This window comes from Pongo abelii, chromosome 4 (assembly GCF_028885655.2).
Source record: "Pongo abelii isolate AG06213 chromosome 4, NHGRI_mPonAbe1-v2.0_pri, whole genome shotgun sequence".
In the NCBI taxonomy this organism is placed as follows: domain Eukaryota; kingdom Metazoa; phylum Chordata; class Mammalia; order Primates; family Hominidae; genus Pongo; species Pongo abelii.
In genome coordinates, this window is record NC_071989.2 from 135194100 (window position 1) to 135206346 (window position 12247).

Here is a 12247-nt window from a genome sequence, read left to right on the forward strand (position 1 = left end):
ATGAAAAGTAGAGAGTCACACAATTTTCTCAATGTTTTGTGAATTATACATAATTAATTATAATTATACAGTTTTATTAGCAGCTATCGATTATACATAATTATTATTGAATGTTCTTGAAAAGAATTTTTAAAACACAGAGTATTAGAATAGAAATGAAATAGAATATAGGAAAAATGTAAAAAAAAAAATCATACTGGCAGAGAAACAGAACACACCCTTGAAGACTGGAAAACCAGCAAATACAACTGCTAACTAGACAGCAGTTGGAGAGTTGTGGAGCGCCTGGCCACTACGTTAACACAGGAGAGAGCAGACCTAGCCGGGTGTAAACAAACTGTCATGATCAACAAACTATGAGACTCCTACAGAGTTCGACAAAGATACAGCATAACTAGTGTACATCTACACTGGCACTAACCAACTAGAAAATGTAATGGAAGATAGATATTATTTATTTATTTATTTAGAGACAGAGTCTCGCTCTGTTGCCAGGCTGGAGTGCAGTGGTGCGATCTCGGCTCACTGCAACTCCACCTCCCGGTTCAAGTAATTCTTCTGTCTCAGCCTCCCGAGTAGCTGGGACTACAGGTACATGCCAAAACACCCGGCTAATTTTTGTATTTTTAGAGACGAGTTTTCATCATATTGGCCATGCTGGTCTGGAACTCCTAACCTCGTGGTCCGCCCGCCTCAGCCTCACAAAATGCTGGGATTACAGGTGTGAGCCACGGTGCCCGGACAATATCATTTATAATAGCAGTACCAACTATAAAATTTGGGAATCAAGTTAACAAAGAACACACAAGAATTTTATTGGAAAAGATTAAAACGCTATTACAGGACACAGAAAGCAGCTGAATATGTGGTGATATGCTATGATCATTATATGGGATTACCAAAAATTGTAAAGATGTCAATTTTAGTGAAATGAATTATAAATTCACTACAATGCCAGTAAAAATTCCATTAAGACCTTTTCAACTACTTAACAATTCTAAAATTTATACACAAGAATAAAAAGCTTGATCACTAATAACTAAGTCAATTCTGAAAAGAAGAAGAGTGAAGTTGTTAAGGGGTTGGGGAGGAGTTGGTCATTCTGCTAGGTACTGAGGCATGCTGTAAAGCCACTGTAAAGGCCAGGTACGGTGGCTCATGCCTGTAATCCCAGCACTTTGGGAGGCCAAGGCAGGTGGATCACCTGAGGTTGGGAGTTCGAGACCAGTCTGGCCAACATAGGGAAACCCCTCCTCTACTAAAAATACAAAAATTAGCTGGGTGTGGTGGCGAATGCTTGTAGTCCCAGCTACTTGGGAGGCTGAGGCAGGAGAATTGCTTGAATGCGGGAGGCGGAGGCTGCAGTGAGCCAAGATCACACCACTGCACTCCAGCCTGGGCAAGACAGAGCGAGACTCTGTCTTAGGAAAAAAAAAAAAGCCACAGTAAGATAAATGGTGAGATAATATGGGAACAGACAAAAAGACTGAAACCATAAATTCAGTGCTCAAAAACAGACCCATGTTTATATGGAACTAGATATATGATACAGGTGACACTATAAATGAATGAGCAAAGGGTAGATTGTTTAGTGGATGATGATGAAAAAACTGCCTGCTTTAGGAGATAACAATGGATCCCTATCTTATACCATATACAAAGGTGAACTCCAGACAAATTAGAGGCCTAAGGGTGAAAGATAAGACTAAAGCTAATTAGAGAATAACTTTGTGCTTCAGGAATGAGAAAGAACTTCTTAAATTTAAATAAGACTACCCATAGTACAAACTACATAGCAAAACTCACAATTGACTATGTCAAAATTAAGGATTTCTGTTCAATGAAGAATACCATAAACAAAATTAAGAGAGGGGTGAACAAATGAGAGACGACTTTGTCTGACATCAAACTGACTAAGGAGACTAAAAAGGAAAAGATAGGGAACCCAACAGGAAAAAAACCAGAAATGTAAATTTGAACAAATAAGCAATATAACAACAAAACACAGATTTATACTATCAGATTGGCGACAATGAACAAATAAATAATAGCTTGTGTTGGAAAGAATATGGAGAAATGGGAAAACTCAACTATTACTACAGGGAGGGGTGTCTAAAGTGAAATACTCCTGGAGAACAGGACCAAAATAGTGAAGTTAAATATGTCTGCGTCCAATAACCCAGCACTCCCACTGATGGACACTGATGCACTGAAACTCTCTGACCAGGCTCATAGGTGGATGAGTACGAGGATGTCCATCACAGCACTGTTGGCTGGGTCGGGGAGCTGGAGGTAACATTAAGGGAATGGAAAAGTAAAATAGAATCCCAAGCAGCCATTAGCAATGAGGTAGCACACGCAGCAACATGGAGGCATCTTAGAAACAGTGTTCAGTGAAAAAGGACAGTTGTAATATCGTTGATGTAAATTAAGATATACTTACAAAACAATATGTTTTGCAAAGAAGCATACATATTCAATTTATAATATCAAACATATTATAGAGAGTGGGTGCCTAATGGAGGAAGGAAGGAGATAGGAGTGGAGATTAGAAGTGAAAGGGAAAATATTTAAAACTAGTGGCTGAGTCCATGCTCTGATTGCATGGTTCTGAATCCCAGCTGTGCCTCTTACTAGCTCTGTTACCCTGGGCAATTAACAACTTGTTTAGTTAAGTGTTCCCATCCCTAAAATGGGCTGGTAACTGATAGGCGAAGACGGGCTCCAAAAAATTCTGTCCCGCCCTGTCTGCGTGTAGCTCCTCCCACAAGAGGCGGGCCTGTGACTGCTTTGACCAATAGGATACAGAGTTAGTGCTGCCCTGGGACTGCCTAGCCCCGTGTTTAAGCAGGAGCCTTGGGCCCCTGCCACTGCCATTTCAAGGGGTCCTACAAACAGCTGCCACGTGGAGAGGCAGGCCACGTGGACCAGCACTGTGCCATCGGACGGTGTAAGACACCTGGCAGAGGCACTGCCCAGCTGTGGCCAGATCAACCCGTGGATTAATGAGATACAATAAAGTAGTTGTTTTGGACCACTAAGTTCTGTTACGTGGCACTAGATAAGGTTATGAGGATTAAATAATTTTATTTTTTTCTCTTTTGACACAGGGTCTCGCTCTGTCGACCAGACAGGAAGTGCAGTGGCGCCATCTCGGCTTACTGCAGCCTCGACCTCCGGGGCTGAAGTGATCCTCCCACATCAGCCTGTTGAGTAGCTGGGTCCACAGGTGCATACCGACACACCTGGCTAATATTTTGTATTTTGTGGAGAGCCGGGGGGGTCTCACCGTATTGCCCAGGCTGGTCTCGAACTCCTGGGCTCAAGCCATCTGCCTGCCTCAGGCTTCCAAAGTGCTGGGATTGCAGGCGTGAGCCACCGCGCCTGGCCAGGAGGTAAGTTTTAAAGTGTTGGATAGGGCCGGGCTCGTTGGCTCACGCCTGTAATCCCAGCACTTTGGGAGGTCAGGGCGGGTGGATCACGAGGTCAGAAGTTCGAGACCAGCCTGACCAACATGGTGAAACCCCGCCTCTACTAAAAAAAAAAAAAAAAATTAGCTGTATATGGTGGTTGAGCGCCTGTAATCACAGCTACTCAGGATGCTAAGGAAGGAGACTTGGGCCCCCACAGCTGTTTCAAGGGGCCCTAGAAACAGATGCCACGGACTGAACCCCGGAGGTGGAGGTTGCAGCGAGCCGAGATACCCCCACTGCACTCCAGCTCTGGACGACAGAGTAGGATTTTGTCTTAAAAAAAAAAAAAAAATCAAAGTGCTGGATAGTGCATGGCTCATGGGAAGGGTCTGGCACTATATACGTATTTGTGGAATAAAAAAAGGACCTAATGGTCACAGAAATAGAGTCATGACCAAAAATGTAAGATTAACTTAATTCTTTGCACGTGATGTTCAGAGATAAGCTAAAACCTCTGATAAAGACTCATATATTCATTTCCTTGATGGGAAAACTATGGCCCTGATTGATAGATGAAAAGTGTATTCCAAAAAAGAGAGTGTCTCATAACGAAGCAGGGCTCCCTGAGCCAACTCTCCTTCTGTTGTCTTTGTGCACAGAATTTAGAGCCTCAAGAAAGCACTGGATGTATGAGCTCAGTGACTCACAAATGTCTCATTTCTGGGAACACAGACAACTGATGGGCTATATTCGTTTTCCTCTGTAGCACTAGACCCAGAACTAGCAAATTTTTATCTGTAATGAATTCTCAATTAACCCTAGGTCTCGGTATCAGGAAATACAGGGAAAACAAAAATCTACCCATAATTCAAAGATCTCAATCAAATCAGTAATTTCAACCTCTAGAAAGTTATCTTAATAGTTCTTTTTATTCCCAAGCACAGTGCACAATAAGTATCTGTTGATTATTTAAAATTAATCCCTCTTCCTTTTGAATAAGAGTTAAAACAATTTGTTTATGGTCTTTCAAATTGATTATTAAAATTGTTCTTTGAAACCCTGGCTAGGGCAAAATCACCTAGATGGTAGCAACAGTGAGTGAAAGGATAGAAAGGGAATGGCACCGCTGTTCATCTGTGAAGTGGGAGCTAAGCCTTGTGAATCTTACAAGGACTATATGAGGTAGATACTATCTCCATTTTACGGAAGCAAAAACTGAGGCTTAGATAGATGGGGTCACTTGTCCGCAATCTGCAGCTGGGACATTATGGAGCCAGGATTCAAACTCACGTAGTCTTGGCTGTGCATGGTGGCTCATGCCTGTAATCCCAGCACTTTGGGAAGCTGAGGCAGATGGATTGCTTGAGGTCAGGAGTTTGAGACCAGCTTGGCCAACATGGTGATACCCTGTCTCTCCTAAAAATACAAAAATTAGCCAGGTGTGTTGGTGGGCACTTGTAATCCCAGCTACTTGGGAGGTGGAGGTGGGAGATTCTCTTGAACCTGGGAGGTGGAGGTTGCAGTGAGCCGAGATTGTGCCACTGCACTTCACCCTGGGTGACAGAGCGAGACCCTGTCTCAAAAAAAGCCGCACAAAAAGCTTTCACGTAGCCTTACTCCCTAGCTGGTTCTCTTTTACTCTATCATGTTGGGAAGAGGAGACAGGATCACCCCAGAATGACTTAAATAGCAAGGGGAAGGCAAAATGTCCTAGAGCCAATTCCTAGACACTGAGACTTTTGTGAAGCCAAAAAAAAGGAGCATATCATCTGAAGGCATCAATAAGAAAAGAGGCCGGGTGTGGTGGCTCACGCCTGTAATCCCAGCACTTTGGGAGGCCAAGGCAGGTGGATCACGAGGTCAAGAATTCGAGATCAGCCTGACCAACATGGTGAAACCCCCATCTCTACTAAAAAATACAAAAATTAGCTGGGCATGGTGGTGCGCATCTGTAATCCCAGGTACTTGGGAGGCTGGGGCAGGAGAATCACTTGAACCCAGGAGCCGGAGGTTGCAGTGAGCTGAGATAGTGCCATTGCACTCCAGCCTGGGCGACAGAGCGAGACTTCATCTCAAAAAAAAAAAAAAAAGAAAAGAAAATTGGTGGATCATAGCCCACGTATTTCTGCAGAACTGACACATTTTGAGACAGTTAGCAGTTGCCCAGATATCACAAGCCATAGTGCCAACTTCTCATGACTCCAGCCTCAGCAGCACCAGGCTTCATGTGGTCCGTCTGCCAGAAAGCAGGTCCTCATATGCTTGGCTGGGAAGAATGATGTCAAGCCAGGTCCATCATGGTCCCTAACTTCTTGTCCTAAAATAAGCCTGAACCTTGTCCCCATGCACTGGCTCAACTCCCATTCTACTTCAGGCATCAGAATCACAACTCTACATTTCTCATCTAGCACTAGGGACTACAAGTTGTGTGGCAGATCTTCAGGCAGCTTCTAGGAACACTCTGGATTGAAGTGGAAAGGAAGCATTTCCTGATTTCATTTCCTAGCTGTCTTTCCTACTCAGGTTCTTTGGGCCATGGGTCATTTCCTAGTGTGGACAGCTCCATAAGCTGTGTGGAGTGTCAGGCAAGGCTGAGCGGATTCCAATATGGGAGAAAGATGCACGGTGCAGGCGCAGACCCAGAGCCCAGCCAGGGTCAGTGTCCTGATGGGAACAATAAGGACCTAGGAGGAAGTGGAACCGGAAGCTGGCTGCTTGCCCAAGTGTGGGGTCATTTGGGCTGCGATTTCACCTCCATTTTCTCCTTTGGCTCCTCCATGCCCCAGATGAATTATTTTCACTGAAAATGAAATGCCTATGGCTACAGCCCCACTGAAAGTGACAATCCACGGCAGGGCCCAGGCACTATGGGCAGGGGAGACTAGGACAATGAAAGACAAATCAAAGTAACTTCCAAATCATGCCATTTATTTTTCCTTAATGGATTTTACAGCTCATCTGAGTCTCTGCTGTGTTCTCTGAGGAGCTGTAGAATTTGTGTCGATGCCCTGTGTCCTCCGTCCTTCCCCAAATGAGCACACATGCAGGGCAGGCAAGAGCATGCTGGATTTGTCTTGTTAATTCACCTTCTGGCTTCACTGTGACACACATTTATCTCTACATGATATTCTCAAGAAAAATGATTAGGACAGAATCACAGCAAGCAGTGTGGAAGAGAGGGAGTTTTTTTTAAAAAGTCCGTGAAAGAGAAGCAATGAACCACCAGGGTCCTTTAGGTAAAGGACCCCCACTCCTCATCTCTTCCTCTTCATTCTTGAGCTTTCAAAAAGAAGCACAGGAAGAGGACTAGGCTAGCAAGGGTGCTGGTAGGCTGCATGGTGCCTCTGTACCCATTAATACCCGTTAACAAAATGCACCCCTTCCTGCAGGAGGTGTAGCCCTTTCCATGGAGCAACGCTTGGAGGGGATGAAATATCCTCCAAGAGTTCAGAATCCTCTATGGGCCCTGATGCCAATGGAGATCAGAGCCTCTCACAAGGAGGTCCCAAGCTGGTGACCTGGGAAGGGAGGCACTGATGCTCTGCCTGGCTGCCAGGGGTGTCCTGCCACCACCCCACACGCCATCTACTCCTTGCATCTTGGACTTTGTTTTACTTCACAGGGCAGGGATGCAAACACGAAGGAAAGAGGTGTGGTACAGGCACAGTATTAATGTGCAAACCCTTCCTAATGCAGGATCCCCATTGAACGGCCTGGGACCTGGCTGCCTTTGATGATGTCATATCTCATCTCATGAATCAAGATGGCAGGAATTCTCTGCGGCCAACTTTGACAAGAAATCATCCTGGAAATCCGCTGCTTCCTTAATTCATGGAAGAAACAGGGAGAAGGGGTATGGTCCTCTCATGAATGTTGTGCCATTCAGTTGAGAGGTGTCAAGGGTTCACCTGACAGCTCAGGGACTAAGGCTGGGTGGACGTCATTTATTAAGTATATTACAGGGCTGCAATTCACCAGCTACCAAGTTGGACTCTTTGCTCTGGAAATTTAATGTGTGGCAGCTGCGTGCAGCCGGTGGTGTCCAGCATTTTAAAAAGGTCAATTAAGAAACGGTTGATGGTGGTGCAGCTAATGACAGCCCAGGGGGGTGAGCAGGGTGGAGTAAACGGAAGGGCTGAGACATATATTACTGGAATTGAAGTGTCCAAGTGAAGCGTGGTGGGGAGGAAATCTATTGTCACATGCCATAAAGCACATCTGAGTTTTGCAGCGGAGAGCAGTACAGCTGTTTCCCTCCCCAGGCAGCGCTGGGGGCAGCCAGTGAATGGAGGGCTCGCCTACAAAGGGGACACCTGCATCAGCTCCATCAATTTGCAGACAAAAATCGCTACCCTCCTCGCTGCCTGTTCCTTTGCACTTCTCGTTTTCCCACTTGGGAAGCACAAGGCAGATGCTGGAGTGATACTCAGAATGTGGGTCATGTTCTAGAATTCCATATTTTAAGCATTCTCGAAGCAGGGCTCCACCCCTCCTCGCTGCGTGTGGGCGGGCGGACAGCCGGGATCCTGAGAGTCAATCCCAGCCAGCGCTCTCCTCAGAAGACATCCGCTCCTGCCTCAGTGCGCGCACAATGCAGGCTGCGGATCAGACCCTTTACACTGCGACGGATAAAAGAGGGACACGAAACCCTTAGAAAAAGTCTATTTCGGACTGTGACAGAATTGGCTCATGGTTGGGGGAAGGCACTGTGTGGGGCTCCTTTTTAAAGAATCAGACAAAGGGGTCTTAGAATAAGTGCAGGGCTGCTAGGACAGGCTTTTTTTTTTTTTTTTTTTTTTTTTGCCACATCTACCTGTCAAGCTAGAAATTCAATAGAGCAATGGGAATGCTAATTGATATGCAAAACAGGTCTAGGGTTCCTAGAAATGTCTAATGATCCTCCAATTCATTACGAATGCTGAATTAAGACATGCACTAAATGAGATGGAAGTGAGAACACCAACCTTTTTGCTTTTCCTTTTTTTCCTTTTAAAACCTGCTTTGGGAAACTTCACAGGTTTTATGATTAAAAAAAGAGTATTGCAATCAGTGGGTTTTGTCTTTCACACACTGTATGTTTATTATTAGAAAATAGCTTCTATCAGCTGTCAGTACCAAACAAGTTGAAAGGAGCGAGCTTCTCACCATATTTTTTTTCTCCTTAATGATATTTAAATAAACAGCTCACTGTGTGGAGAGTTGCCACGCCCTTTTTCCCTTTAAAAACTGAATAATTAAATGAAGTTTAGTACAAAACATTCTTCAAATATGACTTGTTCTGCATCTGTTATGCTGTCTCCTTGAGTAATGGATGTGAAAGAGATGAAAAAGACCACTCAGGCTACCAAAGTACCCCAAAGAATCCATACGAGAAACTGAGAAACAAACCAACTCAAATAAGACCCAACCAAACCAAGAAACCAGTTTTTACGTTGGCTTTTTGATTTTGATTACCATCTAAGTTTAATATATATATGTGTGTTTGAAATAGTAATAAAAAAGGAAGAATTGAATTGCATCCGTAGCAGGACAACCTTCCTCATACGTTAAAGAGGTGTTCAGAAAATTCCATACAGTATCTGCTAAATAAACATGTTTGGCAGCTTAGCAAATATCATATGATTGCAGCATCCACGATTTGAAGTAAAACAGCATTTGCTTTCTTCTGGCGGAGGTTGTTGCTTGGGGTGATGTGCTAACGCGCTCTGGATGTTCTTAGACCCACAGGCTTAAGGAAGGGCTTGGGGGTGGCTCAGTGCATGACCCCAGTGCAGACACTTCCAAACCCCAAACAGTGAATCAACCAACCAACCATACAAACATCAAACAACTGTCTCCTTTGAGTTCCTCTTGACCGAATGGAGGCCCAGCAAGGACTGCTGGTTAGAAGGTACATTGACAGACTTTGGAATGAGGAGAATCACCCTCTGATTGGTCCGACGCCACTCGTTGTACAATCGACAGTGGTACCTAAATGACACCTGGGGGTGGGAGAGGAAAAGTAAGAGAAAAGAATTCAGGTCAGCAGAAGTGGATAATCAATACAAGAAACAAATATGTCATTTGAAAGAGCTTCAAAGAGCTGGAAGCACTGTGGCAGGGCAAGAACCCTGGGAAAATGGCTCTGGCACACAGTGAGTGTTGAGAGATTGGGCACCAGCCAAAGAGCACCCTATGTGTGGACACATGGGCAGGGCTTGCATGGTGGCTTCCTTTGTTCCTCCTCATACCGGGTAAATTCAGGATATAAATGGGGAAATGAAGTTCTTTCTGAGTTTGGATTTATTTTCGGACTAGTGGTGGATACAATGCCAGCCCTCGACCAGCTGTGTGACCTCGGCAATGTGCCTATCAGGTGCCTAGGTTCTTCTCTGTTAGATGAGTGGGATGCTAGAGCTTCATGAGCCTTCCTGCAAGTTAGACCCTGCACAACTCAAAGGATCCCATTCATACTATGATACGAAGGACATCCTTTGTACTGTCCTGTGGACAACCTGAACAACAGCTTGGTGGCCCCAGTGGGTGATTCCTAATTGCATCCAGCTCCAGCATTCTATAGCTTCCAGTAAGGAAATCACAGAGTGGGCACTAACTCCCCTGCTAAATCTTCTCTAGCCTCAGGCTAGGTGGGGCATGACTCCCTTGGGTGCCCGCTGTGCCTCAAGCTTACCCACATGGCACTGAGTGTCCTGAACAGCACTGTGCATGTTTTTCTCTCCTCCTGCACTAGAAGCATCTTGAGAGCAGGGGTTGTGTTGTGTTCATCTTTGCATGCCCAGCACCTGTTATAACGCCTTGCACTTAGGAAGTTGCTCAAGAGAGTTTGCTGAGTAAATGAATGAGTGAATAAGCATCCTATATTTTCTGATTGCAACACTGCTTCAAACTTAAGCCTCTCTCTTTTTTTTTTTGGATGGAGGCTTGCTCTGTCACCCAGGCTCAAGTGCGGTGACATGATCTCAGCTCACTGTGACCTCTGCCACATGGGTTCAAGTGATTCTTGTGCCTCGGCCTCCTGAGAAGCTGGGATTACAGGCATGCGCCACCATGCCTGGCAAATTTTTGTGTTTTTAGTGGAGACAGGGTTTCACCATGTTGGCCAGGCTGGTCTCGAACTCCTGATCTCAAGTGTTCTGCCTGCCTCAGCCTCCCAAAGGGCTGGGATTACAGGCGTGAGCCACTGTGCCCCACCAAACCTCTCATATAATACATGATGGTAGAGGCAGTGTCATAATTGTGCCTGAGAGATGCTTGCCTTTTTTTTTTTTCTTTTTTGAGATAGAGTTTTGCTCTTGTTGCCCAGCCTGAAGTGCAATGGCGCGATCTTGGCTCACCGCAACCTCCGCCTCCCGGGTTCAAGCGATTCACCTGCCTCAGCCTCCCGAGTAGCCACCATGCCCAGCTGATTTTGTATTTTTAGTAGAGACAGGGTTTCTCCATGTTGGCCAGGCTGGTCTTGAACTCCCGACCTCAGGTGATCCACCCACCTCGGCCTCCCAAAGTGCTGGGATTACAGGCGTGAACTACGGTGCCCGGCCGAGGTGCTTGCTTTTTATGTACATATATTGGAATGAGATGCTTAAACCTATAGTCTGTTTTGGAGAAGGCTGGCATAAAACACTGATGGACTGTCCAAGAAACTCAGAGCCTGATGTGTAGGTAAGTGCTGGAAAGGAAGGAGCCCATGAGCTTGGAGTGACAAATCAGGTCTGGGCTGTTTAATTATCTGGGAGTAGGTGGGTTGTGTTGATCCCACTAAAGGTCTATGGTGGTCAGAAAGTAGGCTGGCCTGATGACTTGGGCTCGAGTTTCTGGAAGTAGATGGAAGTGCAGGCCCTTGATCAGAATGGGCTTTTTAGTCTTCCTGGCAGGATCATGAAATTCAAGGCCACTTATTCAAATTTCTGAGGCTAGAAAGCAGATGCCACGGGCTGAATGCCAGAGAGAGTTGAGTATGAAAATATACGCTTTTAAACTCACACAGATGTGCTTTTCTCCAAAAGTCCCTGAACATGCCAAAGTGGATCAGTTTGGTTTTTTTTCACGTGTGATTCTCTTGTATCTATTCTGTCCTGCTGCTGCTTGGTGCCACTCACGAATGTAGGAGAGGCAGGCTGGGAAGCCAGCTGTTCAGGGCCAACAGCGGGAAAGAGGTGGAATGCAGACAAGTATTACACTAATAAGGAACTTTGGCAATATAAGAAGTCTGGAATCTGGGAACATTATGGGAAAGCTGGATTTCAAATCAAGAGTCCCCTTTTCCATGATGCTGAGAGCTATGCACACTGGCATTAGTAATTGGAGAAGTAGTTATGAGTGCAGGCCGCAGGCTCCGGAGCCAGGCACACGGGCCTGCAACCTGCATCCTCTACTTAGTGGTTGCGTGATTTGGGGAGGTTATTTGCTGTCAACAAGCTTCAGTTTCCTTGTTTGTAAGATGTGAATAATGATATTTGATGTAATGCATATAAAACACCTAGCACAGGGCACAGAGCATACATTTTAGTGTTCTTGGGCTGGTATTTTGTGTGTCTTAAATATAAGAAAGAATTTTGTGACACCCTTTAGATACAGGGTAACAGAAAAAAAAAAGAGAAAGACAGAGAGAGATTGGGCTATTTCCTTTAAGGCTCTGCTCTCAGCATGGTCCTGGACCAGCAGCAGGCTGCATCACCTGGGAGCTTGTTAGAATATCAGAATTTTGGGCCCCACCCAGACCTAAGGAATTAGAGAGTGCATTTTAACAAGATCCCCAGGTGATCCGCATGTGCATTCAAGCCTGAGATGCACTGCTTCAAGGAACACAGAGAGTCAACGACTTAGCAGGTCTCCTG

The 12247-nt window shown here is 45.3% G+C and overlaps 1 protein-coding gene across 3 annotated transcripts in view; it reads right to left on the reverse strand.

The window, feature by feature from the left end:
- Positions 1-8467: 8467 nt before the first annotated feature.
- The window catches only part of MARCHF3 (membrane associated ring-CH-type finger 3), a 154503-nt gene continuing 150723 nt past the window's right edge, over positions 8468-12247 (reverse strand). For all 3 annotated transcript variants that reach the window (XM_063724239.1, XM_002815834.5, XM_054555886.2), the window contains exon 5: positions 8468-9394. In XM_063724239.1, coding sequence (XP_063580309.1) covers positions 9236-9394 — 159 coding nt within the window. In that variant the 3' untranslated portion in view covers positions 8468-9235. The remainder of the gene's footprint in view (positions 9395-12247) is intronic.